This window comes from Taudactylus pleione, unplaced genomic scaffold (genome assembly GCF_031769625.1).
Source record: "Taudactylus pleione unplaced genomic scaffold, aTauple2 ptg000225l, whole genome shotgun sequence".
NCBI lineage: Eukaryota > Metazoa > Chordata > Amphibia > Anura > Myobatrachidae > Taudactylus > Taudactylus pleione.
Window position 1 is genome coordinate 13,817,262 of NW_028284627.1, and position 22,057 is coordinate 13,839,318.

A 22,057-nucleotide genomic window follows, 5' to 3' on the forward strand; every position below is an offset into this window, starting at 1 on the left:
CTTAGATTGCCTATCTGCACATATAGGGTCTCAGTCCAAGTGGGAAAAACTCAGCTTTTCTGTGAATTATTTTTTTTCCCTTTGGATCTTCTTGGCGTGAAAGCACTTAGAGTCAGCTGCTCTATTATTCTATCATATGCTTTGCTGAATGGATCAGCAGGAGATCATCATCTAGGCCAGTGGTTACAAAACTTTTTGAATCACGGTGCCCTAGAGTATCATCACTGTTCACACGGCACCCCTAACCAAAAAAATTCAGAAAAAAATATAGTAAAGTGAAGTAAATTCTGCTTCCCTGTCATCCTTAGGCTCAGTTATGTGGTGGTGGACAGGTTTGCGCTTTTGTTTGTCCACATATTTACATTACATTGACCATAAACAATTTAATTTGTTGCTGGACCACCAACCTGAGGCACCCCTGCAAATGCCTCAAGGCACCCCAGGGTGGGACGGCGCACAGTTTGGGAACCACTGATCTAGGCATAACCCTTCATAGAGTCCAGACTATGATCCCCTCTATGCTGGATCTTATAGGGTTGTCCACTATGAATTCTTTTTGTAGGCCCTGAGATCTGATTGCTACCTGGGGGTATATTTACAAAGGTTCGATTTTGTTTACTGTTCGATTTGCCCTTTGATTTTAGTTAGATTTTTTATGAAAGGATTTACTAAAGGCCAAATCGAATGTCAAATTGAACAGAAAAATTTATTAATCTGAAATCGAATTTCTGAAAAATCTCAAAGCATAACCAGCCCCGGACTTGGCATAGCCAGTCTTGGTTGTGTAAATATAGGGGAAAACTTGTGTAGGGCTCCCCTGTACTTAGCGCAACCAACACCAGGCTCTGATCCAGTCCTGGTTCTGGAATTACAGGGGAAAATAGAAAAAAAGCATAGGGTTCCCCTGTCATTTCCATAACCACCACCGGACCCTTTCTAGCGGAGGGGGGGGGGGGGGGGGATGCCACAGCCAGGGAAACCCTATCACCGGGTTCCCTGACCAAAACATTAACCCTGATGGGGTTACTAAAGGTTAGCCTGCAGTTCTAACCATTGACTTCAATATGTTCATTGGCTGAGAGAGGTGGGGGCTGACCTCTCTCAGCCAATGAACGCTCAGCCATTGTACTTCAAAGGGAAATGCTGTGTCTGAGCCTGTCATTCAGGAGGTACCATCCTTCGTGGATGGTACTTGAGTTCGTGGGTCAGTGTTTTCTTTTTTTTATTTTCTGAAGAACCAAGGATGCCTACATGGAGAAGTGGACCTTTCCAGGTTTTGTAGGTGAATATGTGAGTGTGTTTGTGTGTATTAAATGTATACTGTCACGGTGTGTCTTGTCTTTCTTTTGACATTTCTTTACAGGTGAACTACAGGTACCAGCAGGCCCTTAATTCCCCGCATGCTGGTACTTGTGGTTCTCCAAGTACCAGCATGCGTGGGAGGCTTGCTGGGACCTGCAGTTCTACTGGTAAAGACAATGTTGACACTTCTAATTTTACACTACATTATTACACTATCAACCCGGCACCCACCGTCCACGGGTGCTGGGGATAGCTCCGGGCTATCAGCCTAGGCCTGGGGTGCCCCAAATCCCCAGGTATCCCCGGCCTGGGCTGACTATTGCTGCTCATGCTGAAAATTAAAGCGTGAAGTAGGTCTATTCATTTGGGGATTTGAAGTTCGTTTTGGAGTGGGATTTGGTGTTTGATTTGTACATGAACATACAAAATCGAACATCAAATCCCTTCTTAAACTGAATCAAGATCGAATTCGATTTGAAAATAGAATCTTAGTAAATTTAAGATTTGCTAAGGGATTTTGCTGTTCGATTTCAGTTTGATCTCAGGAGATTTAAGAGATTCATAAAAATGAATCTCAAATCGAACTTTAGTAAATGTACCCCCTGATGTGAGAAAGAGATTTAGAATTTAATATTTAAACTAGGGTTCGTCACAAGATGGGCAACCCCTTTAACCATTTGCCATGGTCCAAATGTTCACATTCCAAAATTCACAGTGAAATCTAAGGCACATCAATTTGCCTTGCAGCAAGGTAATATGAAGGACAACATCTCTGTAAAGAGTCTCATCCTGCATATCACAATTGTTAGTAATTAAACCATAATAAATATTCAAAAGAAAGCTTTTACCTGGAAAGCATACTTGTTTCTGCAGGGGATGCTGACATCAGTCGTCACAATTTCTACGCATTTTATTCGGGGCACATTAACAAAACCACGAAGATTACGCACCTTCTACAGAAAGAGAGAGAATATTCATTATTAAATAGTAGTCTGTTATTGCACCATCTTACAGTAATGTTATGTAAATATAGCCAAATGCTGAAGACTCACAGGTTTAGAAACCAATTTTAAAGCTTTGTCCCTGGGAGATTTGTCTCCTGTTAGTGGTCACTGACAACACATTACCTGTCAGAAAAGGTACAGGCTGTGCAGGACCAAAGTGGACTCATTTAGCTCTTCAATCAATCTGCAATGGGCCTCCATGGTCTGCGTGAATGCACAGCGAACGCACGGCTGCCTTCGCGAACTGCGATGCATATGCATGCACAAAGGTAAATTATCGCTCGATCTGCGTGCAATTTGCAGTTGCGTTCCTCTCTGAATCAGGCCCAGTGTCCTGACCTGCCTGGATACAAACTACAGCCTCATATAAGTGATGGTGAAAGACTGAACGATATTAAACTTAGTGGTGCCAAAATGCTATACTTATGTTTACGTTGGGGGGGGGAAGTGGTTTAGGTGCAGGAAGAGTCCATATTACCTCAAAGTTGTGTACTTATTCTGCCACAGGAACAGCTCTGAGCTGAACAATAAAGAAACTATGCAGCTACTTACACTTGGGCAGATACTGTGGTCTCCTTTACCACTACAAAATGCGGGGATCTTTGCTGTGGATGCTGCATTTGCTCTCACCAAGAGTCTCATTCAGACCCGGTCGCAAGCGCTGAGTGCTCGCAACCGGGTCGATGTTTGCCCACTGGACCAGACCCGGGTAGCGACGGGCGCTCCGTCGCTACGGGTCTCGCACCAAACGGGGCGAGCTGTCGATGGTGATTGACAGCTTGCCCCATTTGGGAGGCGGGCAGGGGGGGTGGCTGGCCAAACGGAGGCGTTCCCGATGGAACGCTTGCCGTTTGGGGGTGGCCCCACTGATATCAGCAATGATGTCAGTGGGGAGCTTCCTGCTTGATCAGAGCAGGAAGCTCCCTGGGGCTTGCGCTTGACGAGACCCAACCTTAGGGTCTTGTCGCAAGCCCCGATGGTCGCGATGGTCCTGACCATCGTGACCATCAACCTGGTCACTCGCTAGAGCTGTGGGTGGTTACCCACAGCTTAGCTAGTGACCAGGAGGCCGCACTTCACAGCACAAGCGGCCGCCCTCATTCAGAGCGACCGCTTGTATCTAGCGATCGACTCTGAATGAGGGCCCAAGTGCATTCCTGAAGAGTGTGCGCTTCTGTCAGCCTTCTTGTTCCATCCTAGACTGACTGGTAAAAGCAGTGGAGCTCATTCAGACCCGCTCGCTTAGATGGAAACGCTCGCTGCTGCCGATGGTATTCAGTGTGTATGCATTGTGCGTATACCTTAGTGAAAGTTCACAATGCATTCGCTTGCTGCGCACAGACAGCCCAGCAGAGTGAATGACAGGGGAAGCCGTTTGTAGGTGGTAACGGGCTGGACGTTAAAAACAGGGGAGTGGAGGTGCAAATGCAGGCGTGCCTGAGCATCTCAACGGCGTTTTAGAGGTGTGTATCATTAAAAGACAGCATCATAGTACACATCACCTTGCTTGTTTTTACACTGAAGTACTTGCAGTGCTTGTGGCAGGGTATGGTCAACCTCAAGCACTGCGATCGCTTCCGATGTGCTAATGGTTGCAAACACTTCCTGGACGTGACGTGCACAAGTGGGTGTCTGCATACACTATGTGATGGCTCTCTAAGAAATACTGGGCGTGCTAATGCATTGCACTGCCTACGCAATTTGCACACACATCGTGTAAGCAATCGCATCTAGCGAGCGGCTCTGAATCAGCTCTAGTGTACTAAACACCATCAGATGGCAATAGAAATCTAATGCTGACCACACGACTGCTGTTTTTACTACTTGGGTTATATACCCAGCAAAAGGATTAGGGCCCTGATTCAGAGCCGCTCGTAAGTGGCCGCTCGTTCGTTCTGACCGATGTTCACACATCTGCGCATGCGTACGGATTTTAATACGCATGCGCGAACCAGTCAGTGCGGCCGAAAATCGTTTGTTCGCTATATAGCGAATGCCTGCTATTTTGAGTGACAGAAGGAGGCGTATGTGGGTGGTAACTGGGGAAGGTGCTTGAAAAAGGGGGTGTGGAATTCGAACGCAGGCGTGCTTAAAGGTTAAAACGGGCATTTTAAGGGAGTGCATAATTAATACAGCAGCGTCATTGACCACGTCACTTGTTTTTTTTTACTCAGAACTGCTCGCAAAATAGCGGTTGAAAAAACCAGCCACAAGAATAGCGAGCAGTTCATACGCTGTTCGATGTACTTCGATTAATCTAATAAATAGCGGACATGACGTATGGTGCGAGCGGCAAGGGGGCGTATTTTTCAAAATTACAACAGCAAGTTTTGCTCGCTCGTTCAGACTTAGAGGCGTGAACAGACCGCAATTAGCGAACGGTTCATTTGAATAGCCACCCCTTGTTTTAGAACGAACGACTGCAAATAGCGAGCGGCTCTGAATGAGGGCCTATGATCTAATTTGCCCACACATGTAGATGGTAATATTAGATGAATTTGTCATATGGGCCAAGCAACCAGTGCTGTACCAGGGCACTTGAAGTCATGGCATCACAGAAGAGGAAAGCTGGGGCCAGCGAGCCCTTGTGGGCAGTGGGATACCTCTTCAGGCAATCCGCAAACACTGGGAGCAGGAAGCTGGGTTTGAGACATGTGGGCAACAGCTATGCCAACCCTTTGTTCTTATGCCTTGGGCAGTGGCACCAGTTGCACCACACTTGATACGTCCCTGCAAGCAGCTCTCTCTCTTCTGGTGTCACTGGGGTCTGTTAATGTAGCCAGATGACCGAACACAAAGACCAACAATGGTGACATTTACCACATGTCCATAAATCAGTTCCTATTTATGATTGGGCTGGTTTTGGTCCACACGTTACCAATTTGGAATTGGTCAACATTGCTATGGATATCACAGAGGCCGGAATTCAATTGTTTCCAGCCCCTATCGCGCCCGACGGAGCTATTCAATTCTTGCTCCTGTCGGGGGCGTTCAGCTGCCAGCGCTACATTTCAGCTCGCAGCCCCAGGGGGATGAGAGCTGAAATGTGCAAAAAGTGACTTGTTTGGGCGCCCAAACATCACTTTTCGCGGTCGCGCCCAGCACTTTGGTCGGGTTTAGCTGCTTTCTGCGGCTAGACCTGACCTCTATGGGCGCGATCAGCGCGAAAAAACGGCATCAATTGAATAGCAGCCAGCGATCTCCTGTCACTTTAGACAGGAGATCCGGACCGCGTAATCAATTGAATTCAACCCAGAGTGTGTGGCCAGAATAAAGCTGGATTACCATTGAATGATACTCACCTGCTCCTCCCCACCCACATTTGTCCCAGTTACATTTGTTTAACACAGAATTCAATTAAAATTCACCACTTAGGGCTCCATTTAATAATGTTACTAACCAACGACAAATTTAGTTTAGTATCACAGTGATACTAATGAATTTGTTGCCAGTACTTTAAATAACCTGTCTGATGAGGTCCAGCGGTGCCTCAGCCAATGAACAGTTCCCTCCATTGAGGTCAATGGTGAGAACCACAAAGGTAACTTTTGCGGTTCTCACCATTGAAATCAATGGTAGGAACTGCTCTTGGCTGAGAGGTGGAAGGCTCGCCTCTCTCAGTCAATAAGCGCTCAGCACCAGGATTTCTATCATGAATCCCACCGCTGAGCCGTCATTCGTTGGTCTGGGTAATTGCATTTTTTTTGTTTTTGCCAAGATCCTGGAGGCTACATGGAATGTAGAAGACCAGGGCCGGCTCGAGGCATGTCAAACAGGGGCGCCACCCCATAGAGGGCGCACCCCTCCCAACATCCCGATTTCAGCGGGACAGCACTGTTCCGCTGTTTCACCCATGGGCCGAAGTGTCCCGCGGGTGGTCTGGTTGGGAGGTTGCAGCTGTGCGGTGGTGCCAGACCCTGGAGTAGCTGAATCGATGCTGCGTGCATGCGCACGGCATCCATTCAGTGCCAGGAGAGGGCTGGGGGAAGCCCAGCTAGTGACGAAGTGCTGGTCTCGCCCCCAGCCTGACGGTACACGGGAGGCGTGCCATGCGGGCACTCCCACAGAACACGTCATTTAGGTGGTGTGGCCTATGGTAATTAGGCCAAGCCCCCATTTTCAGGCCACGCGCGACTAGAGGGCGACAACAACCCAGGCGGCACAGGGCGCGGCTACCCCTGGAGCCGGCCCTGAAGTGGACGTGATCCATGCATAGGAGGAGGTGAGTATGGATTTTTTTTACAGGTACTCGTGGATGCTACTTGGAGAAGAGGACGTGATTATTGGCTTCAGGGATACATAGGTGAGTATGTGAGATAGTGAGTGTGTGTGCATGTGTTTGTGCATGTATGTTTTAGTAAACTTTTACTTTCAACAGTGGCTTTTTAAATATATATTTTTCTGTGGAACTACAGGTACCAGCGGGCCCGTAATGCCCCACATGCTGGTACTTGTGGTTCTCCAAGTACCAGCATGCGGGGAGGCTTGCTGGAACCTGTAGTTCCACAGCAAAAGACAATATTTTTACTACTATCAATAGCATCCCACTTTATATCAACCTGGCACCCACCGCTACAGGGGTGCCGGGGATAGCCCCGGGTTATCAGCCTAGGCCCGGGGTGCCCTGGAGAGGGGGACCCCTTTATTGGGCGTTCCCCAACTACACAGGGATCCCGGGCCTGGGCTAACTAGCGGTCAGGGGTAATGCTTTGGCTGGGGGACCCGGTGATAGAGTTCCCCTGGCTGTGGCATTACCCCCCCCCCCACTAGAAAAAGTTTGGTGCTGGTTCTGGAATTTACAGGGGAATCCTACGCATTTTTTTCCCTTGTATTTCCAGAACCAGGACTGGCTCAGAGCTCTGTACTGCCTGCGCTAAATACAGGGGACCCCCAACGTCGTTTGTCCCCTATTTTCAGCACAATCAGTACTGGGGGTCTCATTCAGACCCGCTCGCGAGCGCTGAGCACTCGCAAGCGGGTCGATGTTTCCCAAATGTGCATGCGCACAACGGAGGCGCCTCCGTCGTGCGCATGCGTGAGACCCGAATAACGACGGGGTAGCCGTCGTTATGGGTCTCGCACCAAAGGGGGCGTGCTGTCAATGGTCATTGACAGCACGCCCCCTTTGGTGGGCGTGCCGGGGGCGTGGCTGCCCAGACGGAGGCGTTCCCATGGGAGGCCGGCCGGCCGGCCATCACTAGTGATGTCAGTGGGAGTGATTTTGGCTCTGATAGAGCCAAAATCACTCCATGGCTTGCGACAGACAAGACCCTACAGCAAGGGTCTCGTCGCAAGCCCGATGGTCGCGATGGTCTTGACCATCGCGACCATCATCATGGACGCTTGCATAAACTGTGGGTGGTAACCCACAGCTATGCGAGCGTCCACGAGGCCGCCTCGCAAAAAAAACCCGCATGCCCTGATTCAGAGCGGGCGCTCGTTCATAGCGTCCGGCTCTGAATCAGGCCCTGGGTCTACAAAGCCTAGGGCTGGGTCTGCTTTTGGGTGGAGGGGCCACACGTTTTTTTTATTTCTTTCTAATTTTACACAGGTAATTCATTTTTTATTTAACACAGCAGCACAGATGAATCTCGCTGATCCCATCCGTGCATCTGTGTTTATTTTTTTTATACAAACAGATGCATGCATCACGGATCTCCACTGTCGAAGCTGAATAATTGGCTGAAACAAGTTCAGTTTAAAATTTAATCGCAGCAACGCCATCTTGCGAATGGCCGCAAGACTCCATATTAGAAATGCGATCGCAAGACGCCATTTTGCGAATGGCCGCCTAAGTGCCATTTTAGGTGAACTCACAATATAGTACATGTGGCGATATTTATATTAGCACTATGCGATCGCTTCTTTCATCATTTCTCATACACACAATAATAATGCATTATTTGTATGAAACCGCTGTTTTATTAGCTTTCTGCGTACGCATCTGCCCCAAGTTAACTAGCATCCTTATACCAAACCCTGAACACCCACACATTTCATATTCACTCATAAGGTTCAATAAGCATCAAATGTGTGATTCAAGTTGGTTTAGTTAGTTTAAATGCTGAGAAATAAAGGTTTTTGATAACTAAGGTATTATACATGATAAGCAATTTGTGTTTGGTCTTGTTCTGATGCGTACGCTTTTTACAGCATTCCGGTGGTATCGGTGGAGAGATCGCATCATGCAAACTCAAGTTATGGATCGCAGAACCTACAAGCAACAAAATGTTTAGCTGTTGGAATGTTACAGGAGGCGTTATTAGAAAGATTCCCCTGCTGTTAGAGGCAGGGGGAGTCTATTTGAACCAGCCTGTTAAATGTGCTGTAACATATGCTTCTTCTCTGGGAACCAATGACATCAGCAGGAAATTTCCCCTTTGTCCTGTTTTAGTCTGGGGGGGGATAAATACATGTGCCCAAATACTGGTTTTTTAGTCCATACTGAAGGTTGTATGAACTGAGGGTCTATCTCTGGGTCCGGAGGCGCAGCGTATGTATACTGTACTTGGGTCTGTAATATTTCCTTTTACGCCTAAATTGTGTATGTATCAATTGCGTGTAACTGACTGTACTTTTACCTGAATAATACTTGTGCGTTGGAACCACAGATTCCACTCCTGTCTTTATTTGCGGTCAGACTGCGTACGCAAATTAGCGTTATTCTTAGAGGTTTATAGGAAGGATATTTAGAAGGTACAGGCAGGGGTATATAAAGGTTCTGATCCAGTTTCGTTACCCTTATCGATGCATGCATTTCTCTGCTATCACACACGATATAATGAATATGCAAATCATTTGATCGTGCACCATAGATTTGGTGTACATCGTGCAGCTTTTGCTGCACATCATGCACTGGAGCAGCCGGGGAGAGTTCAAGGGAAATCACTAACGAGATTGGATCTTTAGCCAAATCTTAAGTGATTCCAACTTCCTGTTGGTACTCCAGCTTACAACACCTCCTCCCCCAGAGAGCCACATAGGGCCTGATCCATAGGTGGATGCAAGTGGTGTTGGTGCTGCGTCTTTGGCTTCAGCACGCCCCAGAAATGGAGACAACATGTCTCTGCTTTCTGAAACACACACCCTTTCCACCCCCAAACACCTGCAGCCTGTCAATCAGACTGCGTCTTCCCCCACACTGCGTCAGGAGCTACAGCACCATTGCAGAACAGGCGCACTGCGACTCCAGAGTATGCGCAGTAAAGTAACCATTATTATTATTATTATCATCATTTATTTATATGGCGCCACAAATGTTCCGCAGCACCTTACAAAGTACATAAACAAGTTGTAGACAAGCGACTTACAGAACAATACAATACAGGACCAGGACATGGATAATATATATTGCTACATTAGTGACCATAACACCCAGATAAGCAACAGAACATAAGCAACCAAGTGTTAGGTGCCCTAGTGGTGAGTAAGAAATAGATGAAACTAAAGTAGGGAGAAGCACAAGAGGGTAGAGAGCCCTGCTCGTAAGAGCTTACATTCTAAAAGGGAGGGGAAGACAAACAGGGGTGACACAGATGGGGTAGATGGGGAGGAGCATGTAGCAGGGAGTTAGAATGATAGCTGGAAGGCTTTAATGAAGTAGTGGGTCAGCTGGCATGAAAGGCGGCGTGCATTAGTTGAACGAAGAGAGCGGAAAGGAGAGTGAAGGGAGATGATATCAGAGATGTATATGGGGTAGATTGGGTGAGGGCTTTGTAAGCGAGCGTGAGAACCTTAAATTGGGTTCTAAAAGGAAAGGGAAGCCAGTGGAGGGCTTGTAGGAGAGGGGAGGCAGATGTAGAGCATTTGGAGAGGAAGATAAGCCGTGCAGCAGCATTAAGGATGGACTGGAGAGTAGAGAGATGGGATTTGGGGAGGCCAGATTGGATCAGGTTACAGTAGTCCAATCTGGAGATGACCAGTGAGTGTATGAGGGTTTTTGTAGCATCCTGGGTGAGATAGGGTCTGATCTTAGAAATATTTTTGAGATGGAAACAACAGGACTGTGAGAGGTTCTGTATATGTGGTTTGAAGGAGAGGGTTGAGTCCAAGATAGCTCCAAGACAGTGCACCTTGGGACTAGATGAGATAGTTATTCCATCAATTGATAAAGAAATAGTGGGAGGTGAGGTTATGTGGGAGGGTGGGAAGACGATCAGCTCTGTCTTAGCCATATTAAGTTTAAGAAATCACTGGGACATCCAGGAAGAGATAGCAGAGAGACAGTTGGAGATAAGAGTCAGAAGAGAGGGGGAGAGATCAGGGGAGGAAAGGTAGATTTGAGTATCATCAGCATAGAGATGATAATGGAGGTCAAAAGAGCTGATGAGTTCACCTAGAGAGGAAGTATAGAGTGAGAATAGGAGAGGTCCAAGAACAGAACCTTGGGGAATACCTACTGTAAGAGGCTGTGGGGGAAACGGAGAAAGATCGGTCAGAGAGGTAGGATGACAGCCAGGAGAGGGCAGTGTCATGTAGACCAAGGGAGTGAAGGATATTCAGCAGGAGAGGGTGATCCACAGTGTCAAAAGCAGCAGAGAGATCAAGGGGAATGAGAAGAGAGTAGTGGCCCTTTGATTTGGCAGCAAGGAAGTCGTTGCTGACTTTCGTGAGGGTAGATTCAGTGGAGTGGAGAGAACGGAAGCCAGACTGAAAAGGGTCAAGGAGGGAGTGGGAGGAAAGAAAAGCGGCAAGGCGTTTGTAGACAATCCGCTCAAGGAGTTTAGATTCAAAAGGGAGGAGAGAGATGGGTTGGTAGTTAGAAAGAAGGTTAGGATCAAGGGTAGGTTTTTTAAGAATGGGGGAGACAAGGGCATGCTTGAATGCAGAGGAACAGTGCCTGATGAGAGGGAGAGGTTAATGAGGTGGGCAAGATGGGAGCAGGCAGGAGAGAGGAAGCAGAGGAGGAGGGAGGGGATAGGATCAAGGGGGGAGGTGGAAGGGGGGGGGGAGGACCGGATGAGGTCCATGACTTCCTCTCCAGATACAGGGGAGAAGGATGTTAGAGTTGGTAAAGTTGATGGGGAGGGGTTATATGGGAAAGGAGGAGGTGGAGAGCTGGGGGACTGGTTGGATATGATGTCTTGACATATGGAATTAATTTTAGATGTAAAGTAGGTAGCAAAATCAAGGCCAGAGAGCAAGGAGGGGAGATGAGGAGGGGGTGGGCGAAGGAGGGAGGTAAAAGTGGTGAAGAGACGCTGGGGATTAGAGGACAGAGGAGATGAGGATCTTGAAATATGACTGTTTAGAGAGGGAGAGAGCAGCACTATAGGATGAGAGCATAAATTTGAAATGGAGAAAATCTGCCTTAGAGCGTGATCTTCTCCACTTTCGCTCGGCAGTTGGAGAACACTTTTGCAGGTATCTGGTGCATTTGGAATGCCAGGGTTGAGGAGTAGATCTGCGAGTGTGAGTATTGATCACCATCAGACAGTTGCGACTGACTCTGTCCAGTGTCTAAGGTTGAATCAGGCCCATAGTTTCTGTTTCTTTTATCTGCCATGTGAACTCCTAGAAGCCATACTGGCCCCATTTGTTAATCTTTCCCATATAAATTTTTAGAATTGAGATCTAAATATTTATAAAAAAGCATATTTATCTAAAAATCTATACAGAAAAAGTTTTCATACATTTAATGACTGTGGGCCTGATTCAGTCCCGTTCGCTAGCAAGCGATCGCTCGGACTGAGCAATGTTTTGCAAAGTGCGCATGCATCGTAGTGCGCTTGCACAAACTAGTCCAAGCGATCGGGAAGCAATCGCTCGCCCAGCAGAGACAGCCCAGCTGAATGAGTGACAGGTCAAGCCATTTGTGGGTGGTAACAGGGGTAGGCCACTGGAAACGGGGAGTGGAGGTGCGAACGCAGGCGTGCCTGAGCATCTTAACGCCTTTTTCAGAGGCGTGCATAATTAACAGGCAGCATCATAGTACACGTCACCTGGTTGAATTATACACTGAAGTGCTCGCAGTAGGATACAGTCAACCGCAAGCGCTGCGGTCAGTTCCGATGGAACCCGACGTACCGATGGTTGTATATACTTCCTCGAGATGACGTTCGCTAGTGGGCGGCTAAAGACAGGCTGGTGGGTGTCTGCATACACAAAGTGATCGCACGCCATGACATAGTGGGCATGCTTATGCCTTGCCGTGTGATCGCCTGCATTGAAGTCATTAAGCTGAATTTGCATACGCTGGGAGCGAGCATCCGCATCTAGCGACCGGGTCTGAATCAGGCCCTGTGTCTGTTACAAAGAGCAGTTGTCCACAAAGAGCAATTGTTTATTTCTGAATGTGTATGCTTAACATGTAAAGCTACGTATCCACTAGACAATATGCTCCATGAGTGGTATCGTCTAGTGTTTCCCCGACAGTGATGTGCTCGAAGTCGTTAACGACATTGAGCACCCACACCGAACAATATCATTCACGATATCACTCTGTGACGTCACCCTACCTCATCCCCCGTACTTGCAGAACCAGACGTTATCGTCAGGTTGCCCTGCAAGTACGGGCGATGAAAGATGTCAACGCATCGCTGGACGTTTACGTCATATCCACTGGACGATATTGCGGACAGTGAATGATAACGATATCATTATCGTTCAAATAGTCCAATATATCGTCTTGTGGATCCGCAGCTTAAGACTGGATTGCTAAGGATCACTCCCTGCTGTGTTTACATAAATTAGTGTACCCAGTCTCTGACATTAGTCCTGACCGCGTGCTGCTAGTTCTGTTACTGACTGGGAATATACATGATGAGAAAGAGATAAAATAATGATCGGTTTAGATTAATTTATGTTTTAAATGAATCATCACAACTGCTTCTATTATGTATCACCTTTTTTTTTCCCCATTTGAAGATGTAGTAAACTATGGACCCCCACCCTCCACACGGTAAAAGGATAGGCCACATCTCCCTCTTAGAAGTCTAGATTATGCAAGAGTGGAAGATGGATCGATTTATGAGCATTAAGGCGAAATTTATGGTGCAAATATTAATCCTTTAATATTTGTTCATTTCTAAAAATTGTATTCCTTTTTTATGATATAGTCTTAAATTGTCCCCAATATTAAATTCATAAGTAATTGTGCCCTATAAATATATGGATTATTTTCACTTCAATAAATATGTTGAATATGGCTTCTTATTAGGTTCTGGTCAGACAGAGAGCAATTTCCCCGGCCATCACCAGTCAGTTTGACCATTCAAAACTATCAAATATCGCTGCACATTGTCGGAGATTTCCCCGTTTAGGGAAAAATCGCTGTCAGTTTGCATTATTATTGAAATCGATGAAGAAACTGCATTTCATTAAATTTCCGCCTGACTCTGTAAAAAAAATAAATTGATCCAAATTTGCTTCCAAAAGAGAAAAATAATAAAATTGGGTAGACTACAAATAAAAGTTATTCCTGACGAAAATGTTCCGAAGGCTTAATGGTTACCTACCACAAAAATGGTCTTGTGACAAGGTTGGTAACTATAAAAGATACTAGGGGGGTATATTTACGGTAGTGTCTGGATGCCCTTCACAGAGAGGATCCTGACATCAGTTACTTTCCAATGTCATTCCCTACCATCCACGTCGACATAGAGGGGGAATATAAACCTGTGGTGAGCCACTATGCCAGAAGCGTGGCGAGCGAAGAGAGACCGCGAGGGGACAAATTTCTTCATTTGGTGTCCTTTATGGGCATAGAACCGCACTTCTGCCCTCACTCCACGTCACTTCCAAGTCCTAACAATGAAGGGGAAAGAAGCTCTACTGTATATTTACTAAAGTGCAGGTTTTTAGAAGTGGAATTGTTGCCCATAGCAACCAATCAGGTTCTACCTATCATTTATCTAGCACCCATAGGCAAACGCAGGGGGGAGGGTGTTTCTGGTTGCCTGGAAACCCCCTCCCCAGCCCACACCATGACCACAATAGAAATATAATAGAATTTTACTAGTGCTTCATGGTCTTCTCAGTATCACAAATTAAATAAATATCACCACCTGTGGATCTTTTAACATGTTTCAGCCAGTAATAACTACACCTGTACATCAGTTAGGATAACTGGAAAACATGCACTGTTAGGGTGCACTGTTGTAGACCTATCAATAGGGTCAATTATTAATACTGTATAATCATACACTACCCAGTGCATAAGGAGACCAATATGTACATATATGTCCAGAGTAGTTATAGGTTATTCTACTGCTCCCTCAGACTCCCGGACTTGCTTCAATGCTCTGGAATGTTGCCCACATCTGAAATAAAAACATTCAGCTCAGGCAGGATGGTCCTATTGCCGCATCTAATGGCTTACTGTGATCGCTGGTCCTGTATATGCTAGAATTATGATACACAATACATTTTGTATGATGCATATTAAAGCTGGAAAAGTGCTAGTTATGCCTTCTTCATGGATTTGGAAACCCCCCCTCTAGAAATCCTGCGTTTACCACTGAGCACCTTCTAGAAGATAATAGCTAGAATCTGACTTGTTGCTATGGGCAACAACTCCACTTCTAAAAACCCGCACTTTAGTGATTATACCCCTAGGAGTTTGGTTTCTCCAAAACATCGCTGCTGAGTATGTAAGATAAGTTCTCAACTAACCAGATTTGATAGCCTGCTTCCTTTCTTTGGGAAAGACAAAGAAAATATAAGTAGGGCTATAGTGGTGTCAATTAATCACAAATACATATAGGTAAAATACCTTATTTATAAAAAAATATATAATATATTCTATTAACCAACCTATAATCATAAGCATCCTGTACAAAAACTTATTTGCAAACATACAGTGTACATACGAATCACATCAACCAATATGTATAGTTAGTAATCTGTGTGCTACTATATAAAAAATCTATTCATAGTTAGCTCAATGATTTATTAAGTTCAGTCCAGAGCATCGTGAGAAAAAAAAATAATAAAAAACCCAGAAAGCGGTCTTTGCTAGGAAATATGTAAGCAAAATGATTGATGGAGCCGGCTTGCGACCTGCCGTGTGCTCCAATATAGTCACTCACCGCCGGTATCCAACCACTGTGGTGTAATAAAGGGGCAAAACGGAGCTGGCTTGTGGCCTGCCAGATGACGCTTCTATGCGATTGTATCCCCTGATACCTCCGGTATACGCTCTCGCTGGTCTCCAGATATTGAGATGTGTAATGAGGGGGCCAGCGGAGCTGCCTTGCGACCTGCCAAGTGTAGCTCAGATGCAAGTAAGACCCCCCTGGTCTCATGAATACTGGTTCTCTAGTGAGCGGAATGTAGCGTAAGCTCAGCGGTGCGACAACATGCAAATAATTATGCTCCTGGATAACAGCACACCAGTGTGTATACGGTCATGGATAGCAGCAGGTAGGAATAATGAATTTCCCAAGCACACCTTCTGACCAGTTTCTTCCGGCAAACAGATTTGTTTCAAAGAAAATACAGTAGGTGCATGCTGGGTGTCCTCTAAAATGCACTTATATATGCTCCATAGTAGGTTTGATGATTTAAGCTGCATACACGCACAACGATTTAGTAAATGAATGACTTTAGTAAACGATTTTCGTTCATTTTGTGAAGGGAAAAATGAACGAAAATCGTTTACTAAACTCGTTAATTTACTAAATGTAATGAACGATATTTTGAACTACAAACGATTTTTGTATATTCCCTTACTGAAAATCGTTGAGTTGGTCAGTCTGACTGAACTACAAACTACAAACGTGAACGCGCATGAACGATAATCGTTCATCGTTTCAACTCAGAAAGTGAACGATTTTTTCAACGATTGAACGATAAACGATATTGTTATCGATAATCGTTAAAAAAATCGTTGTGTGTGTATGCACCTTAACACCTGAGTGGTGTAATTAGCTCTCAGCAAATATGCTGCGTTGGTTTCACTTGCACAATGCATACTAAGTTTAATCTAACTATTCGGATGCCAAATTAATATAAACATTATAAAAACACACAACATTATTTATAAAGTATAAAAAATAAGGATCTTTGCATCTTGGCTATAAAGATAGTGTACATACAGTATACACGTTTAAAAAGTATAAGCCCTTATATGGGCTTTTTATTAGTACTTAGGGCCTGATTCAGAGCCGCTCGTAAGCGGCCGCTCATTCGTTCCGAGCGATGTTTGCACAACTGCGCATGCGTGCGGATCGTAATACGCATGCGCGAACCAGTTAGTCCAGCCGAAAATCGTTTGTTCCCTAAATAGCGAATGCCTGCTATTTTGAGTGACAGGAGGAGGCGTATGTGGGTGGTAACAGGGGAAGGTGCTTGAAAACGGGAAGTGGAGATCCGAACGCAGGCGTGCTTAAAGGTCAAAACGGGCGTTTTAAGGGTGTGCATAATTAATACAGCAGCGTCATTGACCACGTCACTGGGTTATTTTGTAGTCAGAACTGCTCGCAAGATTGCGGTAGGAAAAACCAACCACAAGAATAGTGATTAGTTCATACGCTGGTCGATGTACTCGATTAATCTAATAAATAGCGGACATGACGTAGGATGCGAGTGGCCAGGGGGCGTAGTTTTCCAAAAAACGACCACATGTTTTGTTTCGCTCGTTCAGACCTAGAGGCGTGAACAGACCGCAAAGAGCGAACGGTTCATTTGAATAGCCACCCCTTTTTTCTGAACGAGCGAGCACAAATAGCGTCCGGCTCTGAATGAGGTCCTTAGTACACAATTGAATGTATTTATCTCACTGTGTGAAACAACTCTTTTGTCTCTGTTACAAATTCGTGGACCCTTGAGATAAATTTAGCATAATTACAAAAGTATACATTCTATATGTTAAAAAATAGACAAATGAAACAAATATATGCTTTGGTTATGTAAGACTAAACAATGTAAAAGATGTGGGTAATATTTAACCATATGTGGAAAATATTGAATGCATTCTCCTTGCAACTCTTTTTATAATAACACCTAGATATTTTATACTTTATATACAATGTTCTGTATTTTTATAACGTTTATATTCATTTGGCATCCGAATAGTTCGATTAAAGTTAAGCTGCGCACACATGGGACGATTTTTGTCAATGCTATGAAAGATAACGATATCGTTCAGTTATGTCGTCCATATCGTTGACTTTTTTCAAACGAACGATGAAAGATGTGTTTTCCCGCATGGACGATGAGAGATATCTTTAATCATCCATCCTGCCTGTCCAACTTTTACTATATCATTTTTCAAATCGTTCATATGATTCATACTGAACCATATGAACGATCAACGATGAACGATAACCAACCTTCTGGGAAGAAGTGGACCAATCATTGGCTTTTCAATTCAGCTTCATTATCTTGTAAACCATATCATTGGTGGTTGATCGTTAGTGAAATCGTTCATAGATCGCTTGACAAAATCGTTCATATCATTCAAGGATATCGTTCATTTACCAATACAATATATTATTTATTTGGTGTTTTTTCTGAAACTGACTCCTATATAATATTATTTACATTTTAAATAAACCATTTTTTTTTATTATTACTTTTCATCCCTGTCAGTAGCACAGCGCTTCTATCGTTTACTCTTTTTCATCAAGGTCATTCAGAAAGGTTCAGTACCTCTTTAGAAGCAGCAGTCCTGCGGGATTTTTAGCTATTTAAATTTAACTTGACAGCCAGACCAATTTGGCGCCCTCCAATTCTCTTTCTTCGTTCATTTTTAACACTGGAAATTTTAAGGGAAATCGTTCAACGATATCGTTGTTTGTACAAGTCGTCCCGTGTGTACGCAGCATTAGTATGCATTGTGCAAGTGAAACCAACACACAGCAATGCGAGCGGCCAGGAGGCCGCTCCAAAAAAAAAAGACAGCCTGATTCAGAGCGAGCGCTCTGTCAGAGCGTCCGGCTCTGAATCAGGGCCTAAATACTAATAAAAAGCCCATATAAGGGCTTATACTTTTTAAACGTGTATACTGTATGTATACTATCTTTATAGCCAAGATGCAAAGATCCTTATTTTTTTATACTTTATATATAATGTTGTGTATTTTTATAATGTTTATATTCACTTGGCATCTGAACAGTTAGATTAAACTTAATATGCATTGTGCAAGTGAAAACAACACAGCATATTTGCTGAGAGCTAATTACACCACTCGGGTATTAATCATCAAACCTACTATGGAGCATATATAAGTGCATTTTAGAGGACACCCAGCATGCACCTATTTTCTTTAAAAAAAATAAAAAAAATCTGTTTGCCGGAAGAAACCAATCAGAAGGTGGGCTTGGGAAATTCATTATTCCTACCTGCTGCTATCCATGACCGTATACACACTGGTGTGCTGTTATCCTGGAGCATAATTATTTGCGTGTTGTCACAGCGCTGAGGTTACTCTACATTCCGCTAAATAGAGAACCAGTATTCAATTCATGAGACCAGGGGGGTCTTAGTTGCATCGGAGCTACATTTGGCAGGTCGTAAGCCAGCTCCGCTGGCCCCCTCATTACTACACATCTCAATATCTGGAGACCAGCGAAAGTGTATATACAGGAGGTATCAGGCAGTGGAGGAACTCCCGGAGACAATGGAGTAATTTGCCGCCGGGCACCAGCCCTGAAGGGGGCACCTGGCTCCATTGTCACCAGGAGCTGCATGGAGAAGGAGCGCCACTGATCGGCTCACCACCTCCAGTGGCGTAACTACGGAGGGTGCAGGGGGTGCGGCCGCACCCCCTGCACCCTCCATTTGCCGGGCGCCCGCTGAGTGTGTTACCAGCGGGCGCCCGGCTCCTTCTCTCCCTTCGGCGGCAGCATAGGATGGAGCTCACTCTTGAGCTCCGACTTCTGGGTCCTGCAGTGCACTATGGGAGTGACATCATGACGTCACTCCCATAGTTTCGAGGAACGGGCGCCGGGTACGGATGGCAGCAGGCACTGGAGCGGGGTTTAAGGTAAGAATTTTTTTGTGTGTGTGTGCGTGTGCGCGGGGGGGCACTACAGGGGGCTTACTACTGGGGGCATTACAGGGGCCTTACTACTGGGAACTTATTACAGGGGGCTTACTACTGGGGGCACTACAGGGGGCTTACTACTGGGAACTTATTACAGAGGGCTTATTACAAGGGGCTTACTACAAGAGACATTACAGGGGGCTTACTACTGGGGGCACTGCAGGGGCTTATTACAGGGGGCTTACTACTGGGGGCACTACAGGGGGCTTACTACTGGGGGCATTAAAGGGGCTTACTACAGGGGGCACTACAGGGGGCTTACTACTGGGGGCACTACAGGGGACATTATGTGGGCCTTACTACTGGGGGCATCATATGGGGGCACTACAGCAGCATTACTACTGGGGGCATCATGTGGGGACACTACAGGGTCCTTACTACTGGGGGCACTGCATAGGGGGACCACTACTGGAGGTACTGCATAGGGGGACCACTACTGGAGGCACTGCAATGGGGTGACCATTACTGGGGGGCACTACATAGGCAGGAACTGCATAGGTGGACCTCTACTGAGGGCACTGCATAGGGAGACCACTACTGGGGGCATTGTATAAAAGGAACTGACATTTATCTTGCCTCCGGGCTCCTGGGTTGAAGTTACGCCACTGGTATCGGGGGATACAATCGCATAGAAGCGTCATCTGGCAGGCCGCAAGCCAGCTCCATTTGCCCCTTTATTACACCACAGTGGTTGGATACCGGCGGTGAGTGACTGTATTGGAGCACACGGCAGGTCGCAAGCCGGCTCCATCAATCATTTTGCTAACATATTTCCTAGCAAAGACTGCTTTCTGTGTTTTTTTCTCATGTTGCTTTGGACTGAACTTAACAAATCATTTAACTATGAATAGATTTTTTATATAGTAGCACACAGATTACTATACATATTGGTTGATGTAATTGGTATGTACACTGTATGTTTGCAAATAAGTTTTTGTACAGGATGCTTATGATTATAGGTTGATTAATAGAATATATTATATATTTTTTAACAAGTAAGGTATTTTACCCATACGTATTTGATTAATTTACACCACTATAGTGCTGCTTATATTTTCTTTGTATTTTAAATATTGGTTTGGCTACCCATTTGCAGCTGCTTTTGGTGGTGTACAGAGATATCACTACCTCCCAGTGCCTAGGTGGAATGGGTATGAAATACCGCCGGCCGCAAGGCCCGACAGGAGCAGAGCGCGACGCAGCGGAAGCCCGACAGCGCTGGAAATCCCGATCTTGGATAGGTAAGTATCCACTAACCTAACCTAACCCCCCTAACCCTAACCCTCCTTAGGGGTGCCTAACCCTAACCCTCCCAAGTGCCTAACCCTAATCCCCCCTCTAAGTGCCTAACCCTAACCACCCCCTTCCCCGCTACCTAAACCTAAGTCCCCCGGGGGGGTGCCTAACCCTAAGTCCCCCCCGGGGGTGCCTAACCCTAACCCTCCCTCCCCCTAGCCTAACCCTAACCCTCCCGGGGAGGTGCCTAACCCTAAGTCCCCCCCGGGAGCCCTAAACCTAACCCTCCCCCCCGCGGCTGTCCGCTCGTGGCGCCCGGCATCGCTACGATCATGATGCCGGGCGCCGGTCTCCAGGCGTCGGGGAAATGCGGGCGTCTACATCTAGACGCCCAGCATTTCACCCTTGCCGGGTAAGACAGTCGGGAAGCCGGCTGCCGGTATATAGGCAGTCGGCTTCCCGATTGCTTCCCGCCTAGGTTAATACTGTTGTTCCTTTCTTTGAGGCCTATTTAAAAAAAAAAAAAAATACTCTAACTAAAATAATGTGAAAACGTGTGTTTTCACAACCTTTTCACATTGTTTTAGTATAACTTAAATGAATCAAAGGGCTTTTGGAGCAGGTTTCGTAAAAAGCTACTCCAAGCACTTAATTTCACATTTTATTTTTTAATAAGCAGATCACATTTCCCGTACTTGTAATGGGAAATGTGATCTGCTCCAGATTACTAAAAGAAATTGTAAAAGAAGAAAAAAAATACCAGGAGAGAGCCCTGCAATAATAACGCTATCTGGAGTTGTAGTAAAGCAGGGTTCCCCTCCATTTCACCTACAGTACTATTGCTCAGCCTTCCCTTCCTGCTGACAGGGGGAGCAGAGCCTGGAATAGGCTTCTGTGATAAGGCTGTGGGGTCTATTTACTAAGCAGTGTTAGGAAACAGAGTGAAAAGTGATAAGGTGCCAGCCAATCAGCTCCCAACTGTAATTTTTCAAACACAGCCTGTGAGATGGCAGTTAGGAGCTGATTGGCTGGCACCTTATCACTTTTCACTCTGTTTCCTAACAATGCTTAGTAAATAGACTCCTGTGTGACTGATAGACAAAAAAAAACAACACACTTACCTCCATTTAGGTGATCATTAACCGAGTGAGCTCCCCAGTGACTCGGTCATCTGATTGGTAAACTGAGATGCTGTGAAGTCCCGGCAACATCCTCAGTTTACTGCAGTGTTCAGGTGACCGGATCACTGAGGCGCTCATCAATCATCTGAACAGAGGTAAGTGTAAGCTGAGCGGAGGAGGGGGCCAGCGGTGCAAGCACAGTCTCAGGGTATTTTTTGCGAAAAAGTGCAGGGGAGAGAATTTGCATGGGCAGAGCATTCTCACAAGTGCTGTCCATGAATGTGATATTCGATACATCCTTGCGATGTATTAAAATATTGCAACGCGAATTTGGTCAAATTTATCACATCCCATCCGCATCTGAGATGTGGATTGTGATAAATATGTCCCTATTTGTGTATATATAA

The 22,057-nt window shown here is 45.6% G+C and overlaps 1 protein-coding gene across 2 annotated transcripts in view; it reads right to left on the reverse strand.

The window, feature by feature from the left end:
* Positions 1–22,057, reverse strand: part of ITK (IL2 inducible T cell kinase) — a 103,335-nt gene that overhangs the window by 78,365 nt on the left and 2,913 nt on the right. For both annotated transcript variants that reach the window (XM_088479020.1, XM_088479019.1), the window contains exon 2: positions 2,151–2,255. In XM_088479020.1, coding sequence (XP_088335146.1) covers positions 2,151–2,255 — 105 coding nt within the window. The remainder of the gene's footprint in view (positions 1–2,150; positions 2,256–22,057) is intronic.